The sequence below is a fragment of the Epinephelus moara genome, chromosome 4 (assembly GCF_006386435.1).
Source record: "Epinephelus moara isolate mb chromosome 4, YSFRI_EMoa_1.0, whole genome shotgun sequence".
NCBI lineage: Eukaryota > Metazoa > Chordata > Actinopteri > Perciformes > Serranidae > Epinephelus > Epinephelus moara.
Window position 1 is genome coordinate 27,465,081 of NC_065509.1, and position 21,915 is coordinate 27,486,995.

A 21,915-nucleotide genomic window follows, 5' to 3' on the forward strand; every position below is an offset into this window, starting at 1 on the left:
CCATTCTTACGTTATCTATTATTTATTAGTGTGTTGTTTAATAAAGTTGTGTAAAAAAATAAATAAAAATAATAAATACATGAATAAATGTTTTGTAAAAATGTCTGTGTTTTATTTTGTATTATTACTGTTAAAAACTGATTTAAAAAACCCATCAATCAATCTACAGAGCATACAGGAAAAAGGGAAAGCTTGTAGTTCACATTCGGACCACATTACCCATGATTCCCTGCGAGCGAAACTCGCCGCACCTTCCCCGGGTGGAGCTTGAGAACGTGGGAACGTTTGTGGGTTGCTGCTGCTGGGTTGCTGGAGTGAAAATTGTTTGACAGCGAGGTGAGGCGACCTGTGCTCGGGGGATATCGAAACGAGAAGTTAGTTTCCAGCGTGTCTCCGGCAGTTTGCGAGTCACCGGCGAGGCGGACTCGGGAGCCACAAATGATTCGCACGAGTCTCAGCAACAGGGCACAGAGCGACATGTCAGGGACTGTTTCAGCCTTCAGCGAAGGGAAGCGCGACTAGTACACCGCAACGCGGAAAATATCCAGGCGGAGAGAATGCGAATGGTGCGAAGATACCGAAATCAAACAAAATGGAAACGATGTAGCGTCGCTGCGGCATTTCATATAGCTAGAACTAACGTTAGAGTAGAGAATAGATAGCTAAAGGAGCTAGCAGGTTAACTAACATACATGTAAAGTTATTCCCCGGAGAAGCTGAAGCAGAGCCCGGAGGCGTCTGTTGAATCAGAAGAGTTCATCGGTGTTCCCAAATCAAAGAAGATAAACAGGAGAAGATGCTACGGAGAAGATTGAACCGACTGGTATGTGCGCCCTGGCATCACCACACACACACCACACACACACATTGTTAGCTTATGACATCCTGCTGCTCCTGCTAGCGTTTTAACTGCAGTGATTCTGCCCTTAAAGAATGTAAGCTGGTATTCCCACCCATTTCCTTCCCACGTTTTCTCTGGAAATCCAAGAGATGCTCACAACAAACTGTTACTTCACCCTGACTGGGAACAGCTGCTGTCCCACTTCATTGCTCTTGTTAGCTAACTGCTAGGTAAGTTCTCCTCCAGCCAGGAAGTCACGACAGATGCAAGTTGGTGTTAGCTACACCCAGAGTCATTAAACTACACTCTGAGGTCTCACACTTTGATTGTTGTCTCACATCACTCACATTCTCACAAACCCTGTCACCAAATGTACAGCGAGCCTCCCCTGTTTATGTAAAGCAGCCCTAAAGCTCTATTAGGAGAGCATCTACCTGCCTCCAGAGAGCTGGGCTGCTTTTCCTCTGGGGTCCCAAAAAGCTAAAAATAAGGCACTCTATTTAAAGGCACAAAGACCTGCATCAAAAGATACGTCTCTGCCCAGCATCAGAGGAAACAATTAGCTGACTAATGGATTAATGGGTGACAGAAAATCAATCTGCAGCAAATTTGATAATCAGTTTAACTGTTTGACCAAGTCTTGCCTCTTTAATTTGAGCATCTGCTGCTTTGTAGTCTTTTCTTTTTTAGTAAATCTTTGGATTTAGACCACTGTTCAGATACTGATAATAATCAATATTCAGTCCGTCTTTCATGGGCAGATCATGAGACACTGAGCCCCCGGACACAGACATGCAAAAGGCCCCACTGCCTCTCCTACAGGAGCAAGACACACAGGCTTTTTGCTGGTCTTGCCTCTTTTTGTTGTTGTGATGTTGCGTCTCTTTGTAGTTGTCAGCATCTTTTTGTGGTTTTATATCTCATGCCTCAATTTTGTGCGTCCTCGTGGTTGTTTTGTGTTTCTTTGTCATCATTATTGTCATTTTGTGTCTATTTATTATATGTTTGTGTCTTTATTTGATCGTTTTGTTTCTTTTTCTAGTGGTTGTGTGTCATTTTCTAATCGTTTTGTTTCTCTTTGCAGTTCCTTTGCATCTGTTTGTAGTCATTTTGTGTCTCTTTAAAGTCATTTTGTGTCTATTAGTGGTATATTAGTGCCTTTTTTTTGGGCGTTTTGTTTCTTTGTGGTAGTTTTGTGTCATTTTCTAATTGTTACGTGTCTCTTTGCAGTTCCTTTTGCATCTGTTTGTAGTCATTCTGTGTCTCTTTATAGTCATTTTGTGTCTCTGTGGTAATCTTGTGCATCCTTGTGGTTGTTTATTGTTATTTTGCTATCGTTTGTGTCATTTTGTGTCCACTAGTGCTATATTTGCATCTTTTTTTGGTTGTTTTGTTTCTCTTTGTAGGTGTTCTGTGTGATTTTCTAATTGTTTTGTGTCTCTCAGCTGTTCCTTCACATATGTTTGTAGTCATCTTGTGTCTCTTTTTGTTATTTTGTGTCTCTTTGTGGTCACTATGTGTCTCTTTGTTGTGTCTTTGCATCTGTTTGTAGTCATTTTGTGCCTCTTTGGGGTATATTTGTATCTCTTTTGTGGTTTTGTGTCTCTTTGTGGTAATTTTGTGTGTCCTTGTAGTTGTTTTGGGATTCTTTGTCATCATTAGTGTCATTGTGTGTCTGTTAGTGGTATATTTGTGCCTTTTTTGGTCGTTTTGTTTCTCTTAATAGGAGTTCTGTGTCATTTTCTAAATGTTGTGTCTCTTTGCAGTTCCTTTGTATCTGTTTGTAGTCATTTTGTGCCTCTTTGGGGTATATTTCTATCCCTTTTGGTTGCTTTGTGTCTCTTTGTAGTCGTTATGTGTCCCCTTGTAGCTTCTTTGCATCTCTTTACGGCCATTTTGAGTCACTTCCTGGTCGATTCGTGTTAATTTTAGTGACATGTTGCAGGTGGAGCCCCTGACACTTTGGGCCCCTGGGCCTGTGCCCGAGAGGTCCATTAAATAATCCATCCATGCGTCCTTTGGATGCATGATGGTTCTCTCTAAATGCGCTACAGTCCCTCTACGCTCTAATGTTGCTTTGCATCCAGCCGCTGGATTTGTTCAATAGAAGAAGTTGGTATTTCGCCAGCGTGAACTGCTTTGACATCATATTTCACGATTGGTCAATTTAATGCTTACCCTTTTAAAGTTCATCCATTGGTTTCATAGCCCTTCTCATACATTAATCAGCCATGAGTGGGCTAGTTGAAAGTGGAGTAACTATCCGCAAGGCCAGGTTTATAAATGCTAAACCGCCTTTACTGCCTCTTTATCATCCTCTTATGCACCAGTAACCTGTTGTCACCAGTGGGTTGAATCCCCCACAGGCTATGTGAGCAGTATAGATACCGACAGCGAATAAGGGGAAGCAATATAATAATTATAGTGCCTGACCCTCCTTCTGGCCTCTCTCTAAGTGTTGCCAGGTCAGCTGATTTTCCTCCTTCTGGAGAGGATTGCTGCTGTAATTTCTCTCCAGTGTGAGCTGTAAATAATATTTTGTGCAGGGCAGCCAGCCACACTGTCATTGATGCACACAGTGCCGTTATCTGAGGCTCTGGCTCTCTGCCTCCTGATTCACACCACCCTCCCCTTGCCCACGGGGGGTACATGTGCATCATGAAGAGGGAGAGGAGGGGGGGAAAGTGTGACTGCTCCTACCAAAAGGCGCCGAGGAGCCTCCATGTGTCTCACTTGACTCTCCCACTATGATGCACTGTGCCACTAAACCCTGAGTGTGTCTTTGGAAAATCATTAAAGATGGCTGTGGGAGCGAGTGGGGCTGGGCTTTTCATCAGGGGGGAAGCTCCAGAGGTTGTAATGCTCTGACAGGAATGCAAAATCACACAGTCGCCTTTGATGTTCGCTCAAGCCCTTGAAGGCAGCAGTATGATCTGTGAGAGGTGGAGCCTGGCGGAAATGTGATAGTATTCATTGTGGGAGCCCCTGCCTTGACTGCACAGAGAACGGCACCGACACATGAAAACACCGTCACCCAGGCAGCACCTCAGTATCTTCTTTTTGCACCATGGTAACCAGAAGGCCTCCTCCTACTCTCTAGCTTGGTTGAAATCACACGTGTTAAGTTCCAGCTTCATGTTTTGACTCTAATGTAGTGCTGTAGCAAATACTCCCTCTGCTCAGTAATGAAGTACACTGAAGCTCGACTGGTGCTCTTACCCTGTGCACAAAGGCAGGAAGTGGTCACGTTATCACGAACGGAATTGCTCTGAGTTTGGATTATACAATAATAGAAGTTAGTGCTGAAACAATCAGTCATTTAATCGCCTAACATAAGGCAGAATGAGTAGGGTTTGCCTAAAAAATTATGTTTAGACTCCCTCTATATCTGTATCTGCAGAGACCCTGCACTTTTCATTGTGCTGTTTGGGACATTTCTGCGTATCAACCTTTGGGCAGTGGTGTGTAGCCTTCGGTTAATAACAGTGTTCAGTGTGAGGGTGTGACAGCAGGACTCTGTGGCCCTGTTCAGACCTGGTATTAACATGTGTCCTTGGTGAGCTGATGACAAGTTAACAGCTTAATATAAAGGTGTGACTGTACCCAAGACACACTGTGGTGGACGCATTGAGACCCGATCACTCAGACCACATTCAGAGCTGGTCAGGGCTGCATAATGTTACACTCTTTTAGCAGTGCGTATTCAAATGCGTCCTAAGCCACACTGAAGGACCGCCTACTCAACTGACATTCTCTGTGTAAGCGGAAGCATGCACACATTTTGTACTCATATTAAAGTGCATTAACAGGCCACAACAAGCAGGCAAAATGGGTTTTCACTGAATGGACTACACACAAAACACGCTGTCTGATTTCCATTTGGGTTAAAGAGTCAGTGTAATGGAAACTAGAAGATTCATATTGCAACTAGGCAACATATGCCTCCAGCAGCCACTCATTTGGTCTGTGGAAACAGAAATGATATACATTTTATTTGCATATAAAGTGGGGGAGTGAGATTTCGATCACAAGTAGGTCACTCAAGATGCATGTGGAGATGCATTCTAATGCCAGGCGTGAGCTGACAGACACAGAGCTGTACACTTCTGATCGGATCACCCAAGACGCGTGTTAATGCCAGGTCCGAGCAGGGCTAATTAAAACATGGTGACAAGGTGCCAGATCATAAGCATGCGTCCAATTCCTACTGATTCTGCCTTTAGATTTTAGTATCAGTTAATCACTGTACTTTTGAAGGAAAAGATGCTAAACATTATTTACTTCCAGCTTCATGACTGTGGGGATTTACTGCTTTTTTTTTCATCTTACATGATAGTAAACTGACTTTATTTTTAGACACTTTAAACTGAGAAAATAATTGGCAGATTAATTGACGATGAACGCAATCAGCCCTAGGAAATAATAATGAAACCCTTATATGACTGATAAGTTAAAGAAATGTACAGTTAACTGGACTGTTTCACAGTTCTAATTTACATTTCCTGTGTGAAGCATAAGGTGTTAAGGTGTTGTCTGTTTTAATTTAGCACCATACACTTAGACGTAGCATTGCAGTTTCAGTCAGCCTCTTGGGGCACAAGCTGTAGAACGCCTCAATATCGTAATGTCTTTTGTCTCAGTACTGTGTTAAAATACAATTTGAAATGTACCCTAACCAAAGGATGGTTAAGAGAGTCTGGCCTACACCTTGTCCCCTGTGGTTCAGGGTTTTGTTCATAAACACTCAAGTGATGACATGACATTTACACAGTTTATTTCCACAACAGAACAGCCACCTTTAATGCTATGGGAGTCGTTCTCTTTCTTGTGGCCTGATGTAGCTTTAAAGGACACCTTTTAAAGGGGGGGATCTTATCCAGAGGAGGAGGAGAGGGTTTCATCATGTAACTCTCCATCATGCTAATTTAGTTGTGTTTTATATCCTGTGTAGTGGAGTCTCAGGGAGCAGCACCACTCAGGTCCTCCCCTCTCAGTAGGGCTTCCCCTTCACCCCTCTGCCCTCCTCTCCAGCTCTCTTCAGTCTATCCATCCTGCTGCAGGCTGAAGCACTGAGTCCAGCAAGTCTTCAGATCTGTGTGTACTTCACTGTGACCCAAGCACTAGTAAACAGACCCTTACCTGGCAGGAGATGCTGTTATGTGTGAGGGGTTTGAAGGATTGCATGTAAAATGCCTCTGGAAGCCCCAGGGCTCTGTAAACCTGTTTCTTAGGTCAATCGCAGGTTTGTGATTTACACACAAACCTGCACGGGTGCACGAACTTAAGTGCAGAAAAATGTCCACACACTCAGACCACACACACACCTGCACATTAAGGGGATTTTGTGCTAACGTAAACACACAAGGTTGAATGTTTTTTTTTCAGCGACTTTATCTGGTATCACTCCTCCCAGGGGAAGCTAATGTTTTGTTCAGCAGTAAAAAGAGGATGTTTTTGTACCTGCTGCTGTACAATACATTACTTCCACCTGACCTGCAGCTGTTGGGGCAATGAGTCTAATTTCAAGCATTATAAGCACTTTGCAATGTCAGATGCACCTGATGCTGTTTTAGTTACTGTATCGGGGTTTGTGCAGTGCTTCAGGATGCTCCAAATTGATTTTTTTTTATATTGCATTCTGGTCAGTGTTGCTTTTATATGCTCACGTCAGCTCGTAGCACCTGTTGGAAACGTATTAAAGGCTTTTTTATTAACCAGTGAGATACAAGAGTCCTCGAACAGAGTCGTCACTCCTGGGTGAGCAGTTAGGTTAAGAGTGCTATCCCAAGGCCACAGTCCATTCAAGGCATGTAGGACCATTTGATTTATCTGCTCTGTTTGATTAGAAGAGAAGCGTATTGATTAGAGCCGTGCTCAGTTTTGCCGCCATTAGTCTTGCGCCGTGAATTGGCTTGCGAACAGAATTGCTTACTCTGATTTCTTTCTCTTCCTTCCTCCCTCCATCTGGTCTCCTGCACTCTGCCCAGTAATGGAAACCCAGCCAAAAGAGCTCATCTGCAACACACAGCAGGATAATAAATATATTTAGTGTGGGGAGGGAGGCGGTGTGAAGGAATAAACGGCCCGGCTGTGGGATAGCGGGCTGATGAAATATAGTGGGGGAGAACGGAAAGCCCTGCGTGACTTAAACCCGAGAAACTGGAGTGAAACCAGGGGGGTGGACCTGTAGCCTCTTTGCACCTCTCCATCTCTTTCTCCACCTAATGGACATCCTCTTTCAGGCTTCTTGTAGTGGTTCACATCAGAGTGGGCGGGTCAGGTTGGATACAAGGGGACCACGGATGGCTTTTTGTGGCAATTTTCCACTTCCTTTTAAAAGCTAGGTTGAATTCTCAGTTTGTACCTCTAAATAATTCAGGTCGCTTCATTTATTTTGAATTCTCCTCACATCGCTCCTCCTTTTCCTGACCCGCGTATCCTCGCCAGGCTAGCGGCACTCAAAATGCATCCTCGTCATCCATATATGTATAAAGGCTCATCCAGAGATTTTCTGTGCCATGCTCCAGCTCTAGCATTACCCAGAGAGCATTCGCAGTGAGATGTGAAGAGAATGCTGAGATGTGTGGGGGGGATGTTTTTTTTTTTTTGGTCTGTGTCTCTATGTCTCACTCTCTGTGTCTGAGCACGGAGGGAGGAGGAGGAGAGACGGCAGCATCTGTGATGTTTTCGTCATCCCTTTTTTTTTTTTTATTGTCACCTGAAATGATAGGGTGCTCGCTGACACGGAGAAGAGGAACAGCAAAGTCCATGTGAGGATTTAACGAGCAATGGAAGACACATACGAACGTGCCCCCCTCCCACACACGTTCACATGAACACCTAGGCTAAGCAACAGCCTACAATGATTATCTCCCCCACAAAACTCCCAGCTCGGCAGGCTATGCAGCTCAGTCACAGGGAGAAAAATGAGTCTTTTTTAATGTGGTCACAGTTCAGTGGGAGGAAATGCTCGGTGAGAAAACCCAACCCCAAATCAACCATGCCCTCTGAGCAGCAGAAGGAAGGAGCCACATTGATTTTTGTCATTAGACCCGCTGCCCTTGTATGCAGTGTCTAAGGATAATTAATTGAATAGCAATTACATCCAGTGTAGCCCGGTACATTATTAAAGATAATGTCAGGGCTGTAGCTGAGATGGAGATTTTTTAAAGCTTGTCAGCAGCATTACGATATACTGTAAATGCCTTTTTGTTGGTAGTGCATGGCTCTCTGCCAGATGTGGCGGGGCCTCTGTGTTGTGCAGTTTAGTTAAGTTACCACCCGTACACTACACAGAAAAAACAGCTGGATCAGGCACCTTCATCTAAGTAGCTGAATCTGGTGATTTGTTGCACACACGCACACAAAAACAGAACCTAGAGCATATGTGCACTTGGCTGGAAAAACCATACTCCATTTATGGCTTCACTACTTTAAATTCTCTTTAATTATAGATTAAAGTGTGACTAGGCTACTGCTTGAAATGTGCTCACTTCGCCCGGTCTTAAAGCACAAAGCGTGGAGGGTTTCTCCATAACAAGCCTATTCACTTTAGTCATTCTCCCCAGGATTTACTGAGCTAACGTGTCTAGAGGATGGCAGCTATGGGGACAAAGTTCAAGCTGGAGAAGGTGGAGTAACATATAATCTCCAAAGCAAAACCAAAGCCTCGGTAAATGAATGCTTTTAAGACTATAAACCAGTTAAAATATAACTTGACTACTGAAAACTTGTTCCAAGGTTTGTTTTGTGAGGTGTAGGCTACGTTCTTGTTTTCTGTTTGGTCTTTGTAAGGTTCTATTTTGAGGAAGAGCGTGCCTCAGATACATGAATAACCACAGACCTCTGTCAGCAGCGTGTGACTTCCTTACATGTTTCCTGTGGTAACATCTAGAGCTGTTTTTTGTTCCTTTTTTTCTTTATCATCTTCTTTGGTGTCAAACAGCAGCTGAGGTGGAGTGTCCACAGTGCTCACAGGTCTCCTGCCAATGATTTGGATAGTTAGTATTCACATTGTGCACAAACTTTCATCTCATGGCCGCCTGTGATCTTGTCACTTGAAGGGACAGTTCACCCAAATATCAAAAATACATGTTTTTCCTCTTATGTGTAGTGCTATTTGTCAATCTATACTGTTTTGGTGTGCGTTGGAAGTAGAAGTAGATGGCACTCGGCTTGTGGTGCGGTTACCCAAGATAATCCACAGAGCTTGTTTTAAGCAATTTCATGTAGCATGTTTTCTTGTTTTCATGTTTACATTTACATGTTTTCTTTCTACTGTACTACACACACTAACTGAAATCACTGTGTCACTGTGCAGAAGGAAGTGTGCATCCACCCATGGAGGAGATGTTTGTGCTCGTGACAGTGCAAAATTTTAACATTAAATAGCACCCGCGGTGGTTGAGCTATAATATTAGCTAGCTCAGGGGTGCTAGGTGAGCTAGCAGGAGATGCATGCTTCCTTCTGCATGGTGATATGATTGGCAGGTGTAGTTTGGTTAAAAAAAAAAAAATTCTAAATGAACCTGCTCACAACAAGGTCTGTGGATTATCTCGTAAAGACACATTGCTGTTGAGTTGTTCAAAATTTTTTTTTGCATTTTAATCGGGATTTATACTCATGCAGCAGACCCTACGCATGTCGCCTATGTCGTTGTGAGCGTTTTTACTTCTGCAGTGGGTTGTCTGTGTCACTCTGCAGGTACACCAGTCGGCGGCGCGGTTTCTGTGAAGTGCTGTAAAGTTTAGTTGATTCAAAACAAATTGAAAACACATCAAACATGGCTTAATAGAGACAATTTCAAACACAAGTACACAAATGAGCTTCACTGTAACTCGCAAGATTCACAGACAAATACTTGTCACTATCTGGACACATTTTCCCTTCAAATACACCATGCTAATGTTATTAGCACAAGCCTATGGCATTTTACATTGTAGAAATTAGCCCAGCAGCTAGTGGACATTTCCTCTACTCATATAAAACCAGGGACAACAGCAACATTTAACAAAGGTAACGGTACATAATCCATTACAACTCACAAGATTGACTGACAAAACAACTGTCTTATACTAAACACGTTTTCCAAACAAATATAACATGCTAACGTTATTAGCACAAGCCTATGGCATTGTACATTGTATAAATTACCCTACTGACAAGCGGAGATGTCCTCTACTCATTTGAAGCCAGGATAAATACCAAAGTATAAATCCCAGAAGGGTAAATTACACACAAGACACAAAATGCTATGTTTGTGGGGGCTTTATTGTTTCTTATCTCTGAAGTTAAAGTAAATGAAAGCTTTCTTTCCACTGAGGGAAATGGTTTCAGCTTACAAAAATAGGAGGTCTGCGTCGCTGCAACGTGTAGTTACATTTCTGGGGAGGTGCATGTCACCCTACGGCGTAGGTTATGAAGAAGTATAAATTCCGCATTAAGCATCACAAGCCGAGTCCCATCTAGTTCCATTATATTTGAGAGGCAGAAATCTCTACGGCCGATATCTTCTATTCTCAGCAACTCACACCCAAACAATCTAGACTGATAAATAGCACTACAGGTAAGAGAAAAAAAAAATGCATTTTTGATTTTTGGATGAACTGTCCCTTTAATGTTCGTAGTGATTAGATGTTAGACATTACAAAAGTTGTCAGCAGACCATGGGCATTGCAAAACCAGTCAGCACAATATCTGTCTGTGGCTTTTTGAGGCAACTGAATGATTGAGGAAGCAGCTCCGAGTACGAGGTCTGGATGAGTTTCCCCTCCTCCCCATTGTCGAGGGACACGGTGTAATGTAGGCCAGTACCAGCCCGTGGTACAGTACACTCTGTGTCTTGTACAGCTGCGGGGATGCTAGTAGAACAATGAGCCTTTGCCTATCCACAACAGCTCCTTAGGATCAGCCCTCAGTTCAAGTTGGACTATTATTACTCTGTGGGGGCCATTCATCACTGTGCAAACAGCGGACAGGGGAGAGAGTAGCCTCTGATATGGACTCTGTAGACTATGCCATAGGCCAAGTGTTGGTGGATCCATGATGGAGGTAACACCTGTTCTAGCTTCACTATGATCTGCTTTTTCTTGATTTGGCAGCCTCAAAATATGGATATGCTCTGTAGCCAACCAACCCAGAAAAAAATGGTACTAATGATGATGTACACCCACCTGTTAGTGATGTTTCTGAGATAAATACAGGGAAGTCTGGAGCTGGAAAATCAAAATGTCTTATCCAAATCTTAAGAAGCAGTATAATTAATGTTATGAAAAGTTAAACACTATTTTCTAATGAGACAATTAGGACTGCACAATTTGCAAAAAAAAATCTTGATTATTTTGACAGATATTTCAGTAGAAATGGTAATTTCTACATTTCATATTCACTGAAAAAACATAAAAATGATGATGAGTGGTTTTTGCAGGGGTCTACACCAAACAAGGATGTACCCTAACAGCTGGAATACAATTTGTAGGCCTCTGTAGCACCCAATGCTTCATTTATGATGGTGTGTTGTGACACATTTTACTCTTATCAAAAAAATTGCAGCTCTGAGATTTGGATATTGTGCTTGGTGGTTTTGCTATTTGGCTAATATTTTGATTAAGTGTGCACCCCGAGAGACAATATGGTGTTACTGTATGAGGTAAGCTGCTTAAATTATACTAAATAAATAAGTAAAGATGTATCTGTTACACATATATCAAACACGGGATCTTTGTGCTGAAATTAGACAAATTAGCACTTGTGAAATGACTTTATTAAGAGCTTATTTGTTGCAGCTGGAAACAAAACAAAGAGGTGAATACCTCTTGAAGTCATTGTAGTGACAAACTTTTCAAATTCTGTTTTGATGTTAATGTGTCTATATTTTCTTCAAATGATAATGTAGCCTCTGTAAATTCTCCGCAGCCCCGGCAATGAGCGCTCGGATGTGTAATCAAAACTGAGAGAGTTACAATTAGTGAGACAGAGTGAGCATGCTGGAAGAGGACAGGCAAGTGGGCTGACAAGAAAGAGCGAGTGAAAGAGGGGCGAGTGCCAGATAGAGTACCGCAGTGACTAACGGCATTGACTCAACGCGCGCATCTTTCCCCTCGCGTTCAAACATTCATCACTCAGCTCTATTCAGCCTGTCATAATAGCAACTTTATGTTGCGGTTAGGCTGTTTTTACTGTTGTCATCAACATTTCTTGCAACGGTTCACTGGAGGTTGGGCACTTGCTCCGGCATTATTCATTCCATTACTCTCAGGATATCATTCGATGTTTAGGCCCAGATTTACTCTCATGTCATAGATCCTCTCTTGGGACTTTCCCTCTCATGGTTTCTGCTGTGTTTGGCGAGAGGAGAAGCTGCTAATATGTACTGCATTAACAGGCAGATAAGGTTGACCTGTGATGAATCCACTTAAGCCGAGAGCAACATCATAAAATCTGATAGGAGCGATAAGATGCAGCTGAAGCAGATGTTTTTAAGTAGTTGATTATGATAAAGGACTGAGCCACCCACACTCTTCAGCCCACTCTTCTCATGCACTTGGCACAACTCAATGAGGAATTAGACTGTGCTTGGTTCATTCTGTGCAGAGAATTACACGAAATGGATACTGAGGTCAAACGGGAACACAGACTTAACAACGAATCTGTCGTTCTCAGTGTAGCGCCGAGTGTTATTAGTACACGTGCAGGACATAAAGAAGTACAAGCACAGGTCCCCAGTGCGCTCTCTTCTTCACACAGCTCCCTCACACCTCATTAAATGTGTTTAAGTAGATTTTCTCAGTGGATTTTTTTGAAGCTTAATGGCACAGCTCCTGCATTCTGCACTGAAGGAGCTTGTGTGTTTTTCTCGCCTGTGCCAGAGATGCAAAAAAACACATGAGCGGACAAGCTTTAACCCACTGTATTCTTTTGGGCTTGCTTTTTTTAAAATTTCAATTTGCTTCAACACTTTTGTAAGAATATGTTACAGCATCGATTTTATTTGACCTCGAAATCTATTCATGTCGGGGTGAATAACACTCTGTACTGATGTCCCACCTGCTGTCACTGGCCTTTTCCCTTCTGCGCATCCTGGTAGCATCTTTATTTGCCTGTTTGCTTAGAGATGCTTGTCAGTTTAACTCGTTTGACACCAAACACTCCTCGTCTGGAGATACACGTGTATGCTGCTGGAGACACGCTTTAGTTAAACCTTGACACCGAACTTAACAACTAAAGATGCAAGCATTAGACACTTGCTGTCCGGAGCAGCCCTGACAGGCAGAAGCACTTAGATAACAGCAGTTGTTGGGAAGGGCTGAGCAATATATCAGTGCTACATTGATATTTTGATATGAGAATAGATAGATTGTGGGTATCGTAATACCATAAGTGTTGTCTGTTACTGGTTTTAAAGGCTGCATTACAATAAAGTGATGTCATTTTCTGAAATTACCAGACTGTTCTAGCTGTTGTATTAATGGCGTCTACCCACTTAGTCATTATATCCACTTAACTGATGACTGTTTATCAAAAAATATATTAAAAAAAATTATAAAAAATACATGAAATATAAAAATATTGTCTAATATTAAATAACAACAATAATAATAATGATAATAATAAATCTTATCTATGTTTTCTGAAAGCACCAATAGTCAAACAGTATTGTCACAATATACAAAATGTTGCATTTTATTTTGCCTTCCATGCCGATAGTGTATTGTGGTTGTATGACATTTTAGGTCTACATGTAAAAACCCAACTAGGGACAAGAGTTGAAAATTAGCAATAGCTATAAACTCTCTGTGCAACACATCAGTCCCATTCTCTGTATTAGAACTACATATGTTCAGTCGCATCGTCCCTATTAAATGAAAAAAAAAGAAAGAATTACAGCAGGTTGTCCCTCACACTGTCACATCTGACTTACTTTGGATTTGATTGTGTGATTGTTAGAGCAGAAACAATTATTAGATAAATCAATTATACGAACAGCAAATCATTTGGTTATTATTTTGATAATTGATACATCGTTGGAGTCATTTTTAAAGCAAATATGCCAGACATATGTTGATATGTGTGGGAATCTCAAAATTCGCATCAGTTGTGATACACAGGGCTAAGATGCAAATATAAAACTATTATTGATGCATCATGATGGAGCACATTTACATAACGTACAATATGATTTCTCATGCTGGTTGTGTTCCCAAAATATTTTAGTTTAGTTTGCAAATAGTGTGTCTCATGACAGTTGAACTTCTGTCCTCCGAGCTTATCCCTTTGGTCACTGTCACTTTGTCCCTTTACCTGTCTACCTCCCAAACTGTTTGCACTTCTGCATGTACATATTTATTTGTCGTTATGCATATACATTTTACATTCTGTGTATTCATTGCACTACTGATCTTTTTTTCATACTTTGTAATATTTTATCCCTTATTTTAACTTGCACTACTTTATATCTAATATTCTCTTTTTCACTTTAATCTTTAATAAATCAGTTTTTGTGACGTTGACATGTCAGTTACAAGAGCATAAGAAAATAATTAAATAACTGAAAAATAATGAGAGCTAACGAAACAAAAAGTCTCAGTATGTGTCAGTTACTTAACTAAAAAGATTTCTTCCATAATTGTTAGCCACTGGTCCTTCATTGATGGTGTTCCTAGTGATAGCTTTCTTACTTGCTACTAGCTATATTTCGATCAAATATCTATCACTAGCAATAACATTTCCCCCCCAAAATTTACATGGATAAAAGCACCAAACAACTGTTAGGAACCTCATATCCTAGTATGTGCTGAAGCTCTTTACATTCCATTTCCCAAAATACAGTTATTTTCTGACATTTTCTGTACTTGTGTGATTTTATTGATATTATTCTTTATTTCTATTTCTTATACGTATCTAAATTTCATACCTGGAGGGAGTCTGAGACCAAAGTTTTGCAATGGCAGTGACTGTTCTTGTAATCGTTGTACATTTAACAATAAAAGACTTTGAACTTTTGCTCAGGTCTCTTTTCCCTTTAACTTAATAGAAACAAGAATGCTTCCATGTGCCAGCTTTTAAACCAGGGGGTGCCGGACGGCTGGTATCGATTTGCGGTTGCTCACGCTCAGCCTTTCTCACCACAACTCAGGAATTAGCAGAGCTAAGAGCGTAAACAGGATGCATGTGTTTTGCATGTGTCATAATTTTTGCCCCCACCTCCAATGGAATTGCTTTTCTGGGCATATATCACTGTTGTTAGACTTTTCATAGACTAAACAAATAATGGATTAATCAAGAAAACAAGCCGCAGGTTAATTAATAATGAAAACAACTGTTAGTTGAAGCCCTAGCTTATATGGCATTGGCTCAACTTCCACAATGCCTTTATTGCCCATAGTGAAGTTAACAGAGATTATATTTGACAGGGTGGATGCACTGTGGCTATTTACATTACACGTTACACATCCTACTTAGGTTATAGGTGCTGACAGGTTTTCCAGCTGAGATGAAGAGATGACGATGCATCTGAATCCATCAGTGCAGGAATAAATATTACCATTTTCAAACGTTTCCTTTTTTTTTAGACTTAGACTAGTTTATCCACGTTGTTTACATATATAGAGGAATTATAATGCACACCACAGTCTACAGCACAAATTATAATGTAGATTTTACTGCTACTGTTGTGATGGATTGTGTTACAGTGTAAATGTCTTTGTACTTTTCTGGTTACTCACTGTGTTCAGCAAACAGCGTGGAGATTGTGACAAAGCGAGATAGTCACTGAATAGTGAGATGGTGTGACAGGACGCAGTGTCATCAGACCCGAGTCATCGTTGGCGCTTTGGCAGAAGCTGAATGCACTCTTATATATACCACCACCACCACCACCACCCCCCCTTGCTCTCAGTGAAGCACCTTTCCCCTCTGTCCCATCCTGTGCTGGTGTCACAATCTTCGCATAATTCAGTTTAGAGCATTATTTGATGTAAAGTTTCAGACTTACTCAATCCTCTAATGCACCATTTATTCCTGACTGAGCAACGTCTCAGCTCAATCGAGCATTGGATGTTTGCGTTATTGATCTCCATTCGTAGCCGATGCTTTTTCATCAAGGGTGAATCTGCTGCTAGCCGTTGACATACTGGCGCTTGACTCTTGGTCACTTTTTGCTTTACTTGCTAACATCGTTGGCATCCAATGGCTGCGTTGACCTTTGACAATGAGGTATAGATAATGAAATCACTTCTATTTTTTCCTTACATTAGCATTTCCTGTTTGGCCTTTAGCTCACTATTTTTGAGATGAGCATTACGATCACGTAACCGCTCAAAAATGAAGTGGGCTGCATGGTCTGACCCTCATTATATTTTACAGTGAATTCGCCACTAAATCAATGGCCATTCAATAGTTCTTTCTTATCTTTAGGACCCCAGGGCACGGACCGCTTCCTCATTTTATGCAGAGTCTCATTTTCAGCATGAGTTATGTGTGTGTGTAGGTGCCAACATTTCTTTTTCAGAATCATCTCCGAGGCTCGCAGCTGGCTTATGTAGGTTTTTGCAGCGTTTCTGTGGTGTTTGTTTATCAGAAAGGCCTGCGACCTTGAAACTGCGCATAAGCGTGCCCCTTGTGCATAATCAGTCCTAAAGAGATGGGCACAGGTGAGAGATTGGCATTAGTGGAAGCCAGCCAATGAATACTGTTGACCGTCTGACCTGTTACCCTGACGCTACAAGCCAGAGCCCTTTGCAGGGCCTTTTAAGGCTAATTTGTTTTGTAAATTGTTCCTTACTTGCATTTTGTATTTTGCGTGCGCAGCCCTTTGTACATGATTGCTTTTTCCGCATCTACATCGTCTCCTAATGTTATGTTAGCTGATCGCTGTGTTGCATATCTGGAATGCTGCAAGTACATTTGTAGATGGCATTTTTTCAGAGAACACAGAGGAAGGATAACTGCCAGAAACTCTGCATCTGATTCAAATAAATGAACAAAGTAGTCCGTGAGGGTGTCCTTGGCTTACTGCTCCTCCTGGGGGCTGGTTGTTGTTTGATAAAGCAAACCTGGATGTGCTTGTGTCCTTGGATGCCGTTGTACTTCCTTTTCTCTCACACGTTTTTTTCTCCCTCCTCCCACTCTCCCCCTTCATCCTCTGGCAGCCCGGTCCGTCCGGTCCTGCTGAAGGAGTGTCAGTGTGTGCCGAGCGGGTAGGGGATGGTAGATTTGACAACCATACTGAGGTGTGAACATGGCTGCTCATGCATAAGGGAGCATTATGTAAGGCTGTTGGCTCCCTTCTCTAGTCTGGACTGGGGAGACGATGGGAAATATTTCGGAATTAAGACGAGGAGTTTTTCTTTATTTTGTGTTATCTGACCGTTAATGAGAAGCAAATTATTGCATAAACTGAAGTTATGCAGGCCATGTTTGTTCCTGCATGCATAACTTTAGGCTTCCAAGTGTTTGAGGCTATTCTTTGATCTAACCTCTTGTCGGCAACAGACTTTGGGCAGCTCGCTGTCCAGGTGGCCGTAATTCACACGTTCCCTGGCACTCGTCCAGGATCAGATGTTCATGGTAATGTGTCCCCTCTACCCACATGTTGCTGGCCTTTGTATTAGATGAAGCAGATCATTGGCTTGCATAACCTTAATAATTTACAGGCACAGTATTAGCTGCACAACTTGTGCTTGAGCTAAAAGTGCAACTGCATTGAAGAACTGGTTGGAAGTGTTTTCACTTATAATGTTGTTGAGTTTCGTGGGAGAAACACATGGATAGTGTGGGACATGCACAAGCTTGTTTTTCAGGTGCTGATTTTGACTGTTAGTTTATTACTTTGTTCAAGTTTGATCAACCATACACTCATACAGCCACCATCTAAAATAATGCTTTTAATGTAGAAAATCAAAAAAAAAAATATATTTTTTTGAATATAATATAAAAATCAGGTATTTGTGACACAGTTGGACTACCCATGAATATTTTTTAAATACAGAAATTTTTGTTCTTACTTATTGATTTAGGTACTTGCTCACCTCACCCATTTCTATAGGTGCATAGAGCATGAAATGTTTTTTTCCCCCACATTTTATTGGGATAGATTTATTTTGGAAATTGTCAGTGCTACAGAGGGATTATTCATATAAAGATTGAACACATTCATGACGCGTGTATGAACTTGCTCATGGGGGAAAACCAAAAATCTTGGTCACCTCGCTGTGACTGGGACACTTCAGTTGAAGGCATGTCCCATTTAAAACGTGAAGCTGAAACAAGGGGAAAACTGGAAAACAAGTTGACGTTACAGGATTGCACTTTGCAAGATGCAGCATGTTTGTGGGTAGACAAGCTTGTTAAAAAATGATTTGTACAGGTTTGTTGTCTGTCTCTCTCCACCAGTTCACATAACGTAGAAATGAGTGCGAGAGGGAGAGTGAGAAAACCTAAATCACAGTTAGGGGTGTAATGAGACTTCGATCTGAATTGATATATCAATTCAGTGATCAATGCTCCAGTATTATCAATGCAAAGTGAAAACATCGATACATAATATCATCTTTAGGATATGTTTTTATTTTGAAATTCCAAGGGTACGTCTTTGTCACCAGTTCCATCCAAGCACACCTCCTTCTTAGCGCCAGCACTCTTGCCCATAAACTGAATGTTCATTTCACGACCATAAGCAGTCTTCAATGCAGTTTCCATGAATTTGGCAGTACATCCAACCTGCCTCATAACCGTAGACCATGTGTAACCACACCAGCTCAGGACCCCCACATCCGGCATCTTCACCTGCAAGATCATCTAAGACCAGCCACCTGGACAGCTGATACAGTAATTGGTTCGCGCAATTGATGAATTTCTGCGCAAACTTTCAGAAACCGTCTCAGGAAAGCTCTTCTGTCTTGAGATGACAGCAGTTGGTCATCGTAACGCACTCGTGCGTTAGTGTGGCTGGTTGGATGTACTGCCAAATGAATGGAAAGACATTGAAGATGCTTATGGTAGTGAAATGGATATTCAATTCACAGGCAACGGGTCTGGTGGACATTCCTGCAGTCAGCATACCAATGGCACCTGCCATATCTGTGCCATTTTGCTGTTGCGATCAAACTGCACATTTTTAGAGCAGAACATTTTGTGACCATCCCAAGGCACACCTGTGTAGTAAGAAGTGCTCACATACACGGATGTTAACAAATTTGTGACCAAAATTTGACGGAAATGAATCTATTGAGTGCATCAAAAAAGTCTTAGATCTTTTATTTAAACCTGTAAAAAATGGGAGCAAAACCAATAATGTTACGTTTAAATTTTTGTGCAGTATCATGATTTGTGATTTACACCCCTAGTCACACTTCCTTATTAAATGAGTAACAACAGCAGGTAGAAATCAGTTCGGAGCTGAGGACATGTGTAGTCGAAAGTTCATGAACCACAGTGATAAAATCAGTAAGGTGTCACAGATAGGAAGCAGACAGACAGGCTCAACCTCAGGCTATTAATACCCATGTGACACATAAATAGAATACATAGAAATAATAGATTTTTTTGGAGGATAAATGGAAAATATTGTCAGCAGTAATCATAAGTGCTATATCATAGGCAACTGGACTTGCTTGAGTTTCTTAAAGACATTTCACCTCTCATCCAAGAGGCTTCTTCAGTTCTAATGGACCGGTGCAGAGTTGCAGGCTTTAAAACCTGTGTAGGTGTGAACCCTGTTGAGGTCACCTGTGAGCTCTGAGTTTCAGAGTCATTAAGGTCACATTTGAGTTGTTGACTCACCTGGCTGTGATGTGTTTCATTAGGGTTGCCTACGATATATCACTTAAGATTACCATGACCTGGATGACTGAGAATCTTCACCAACATCACCTGTCAGCAGTATAGTTTCCCAGAAGCACCTCAGATTTTCTAATATGACCTCAAGATTCCTTGAAAAGAGACATTTATCTGATGACACACATATACAGATACAGTAGATGTAATTTGATCTAATTTGGTACTCAACAGCTCATCATTGTAATATCTTCAGAATGATTATTGACTGATCAGTTAGTCTACCCTTGAAAGAGGTGGGAGAAGTCTTCATGCATGGTAAGATAAGGAACACGCTTGAGGATAAGAAAGAAGAGGAGGTAGAATCAAAGGGTGTAGTAGCTCTGGCTGATCCAGTATACTGGCTTTGTCGCTATCATGATCCTGCAGCCCTTGTGGCTGTCCACCCAAAGCCTCAGGATTCCTTGTGTGTGGGATGTCAGGAATAGAAATTGAGGCCATTGAGAGAACAGCATAGGCCAAGTTTTCTGGGCTGCTCTCTCTAGGACAGAAAAATGTCATGTGTGCCTGTGCGCAATTTGGATTCATTCAGGATCCCATTTAAAGCTGTAGCTGGTAACTTTTATAAAAATAACTTCTTGTCGTATTTACAGAAACTCACTTTATCCACACAGCAGTATATGAGACAGAAAATCTGTGAATAAGAATCATGTTCCTCCGCCACCTTGTAGTGCTTGTAATAGTGTTTGCAAGAATCCCCAGCACTTGAACGAAAACAACCAATCAGAGCCGAGGAGTCTCTAAAGCAGCTGCCAATCATGTCAATCACAGCTTGTGAACTGCGGCCAAACTGACAAACTAGGCACCGCTGATTAAATATGAATCATGATTCTGTCACAAGAGGGTTCCTGGCTTGAACCTAAGGTAGGGGCTTCCGGCCCCAGTCCATCGGTCATCGGAAGCTGTATGTATGTGATTCTACATTGCCCGTACGTGTGAATGTGACTGTAAATAGTTGTCTGTCTCTGTGTGTTAGCCCTGTAATCATCTATCGAACTGTCCAGGGTGCACCCCCGCTGGGATAGCTGTCACATGCAGGTGACAGGTGTCAGCTGGGATAGGCTCCAGCCCCCCGCAGCCAGCAACAGGACAAGCGGTTATGGACAATGAATGACTGAAGGATGAATTTTAGTGTACTGTTTGGCTGTAAAATGAGAAAGTTTGTGACCTGGCCACCGAGTAGAAAACAGTCAAACCCGAACAAAGCACCACCCTCTCATTTCACAGCTAAACAGTGCACTGAAATATGTGTCTGAAAACATTTTAGGTAAGAAATAGGCAATGCAGTAACAAAATCTTGATTTGTTTTTGATCAGTGCTGCCTAGTTTGGCAGTTTGACCGCAGTTCATGAGCAGTGATTGACATGATTGACAGCTGCGTTAGACTTCTCAGCTCTGGTTGGTTGTTTTCATTCACGTGCAGTGGATTCTAGCAAATGCCATTAGAAGCACTACGAGGAGGAGGATTTTTTCTTTTGTTACAGATTATCTGTCTCATTTATGACCGTGTGGGTCACCAACTGTAGCTTTAATGACGATAAATCTTAATTGTAGTGATGCATGCACTAATATGATACACTGGATCTGTATTGCTTTTCCCCTATTAAACAGCATTGTTCAGACATGACTGCTCCACATGAAATCCTGTTTCTTAGCCACTGTTGTTATAAACTTTTAACAGTGCTTGGAACAATAAGAGCTTACAAGCCTAAAAATAATGTTAATGTATGAATTTCTGCACTTAGAGTTATGAAGCGAGTGCTGTTGCAGCCCCAGGTTACTCCACACACAGGAGAATGAACCCAATCAGCTCCGCGCAGTGCGGCACACTGATTTTAAATTCAAAAAGAAAAAGGTCCTACCTGACACTTTCCATCTTGGGTCATCATTTATACTGTTTTTTGTGACATTTACGCAAGGAAAGCTTTCTTAAAGTAAAGCTAAGACAACAATCTGCCCTCCCTTCCTTCCTCTGTGATTCATCCTACCTGCCTTTTATGGAAGAGGAATGCCCCGGCCACTTCATGTTGAGGGGAGTCCAGCGTGTCTCTGGCTCCTGACCCGCGTCCTGGAGTCTGTCCTCTGTCAGACATTTGGCTAATGTTTGCATGCACACTTTTTTGTGTGTGTGCACATATCACCCTGCCATCTGCAGCACAACAAGGTGGCTCAACCCATAAATCTGAGCGCAGCATTTTTTCTCCCGGCTGCCCGCATTTATGACTCGTCTATCATCGAT

The 21,915-nt window shown here is 41.8% G+C and overlaps 1 protein-coding gene across 6 annotated transcripts in view; it reads left to right on the plus strand.

The window, feature by feature from the left end:
• Positions 1-267: 267 nt before the first annotated feature.
• Positions 268-21,915, plus strand: part of atp11c (ATPase phospholipid transporting 11C) — a 62,332-nt gene continuing 40,684 nt past the window's right edge. For all 6 annotated transcript variants that reach the window (XM_050043243.1, XM_050043244.1, XM_050043245.1 and 3 more), the window contains exon 1: positions 268-823. In XM_050043243.1, coding sequence (XP_049899200.1) covers positions 797-823 — 27 coding nt within the window. In that variant the 5' untranslated portion in view covers positions 268-796. The remainder of the gene's footprint in view (positions 824-21,915) is intronic.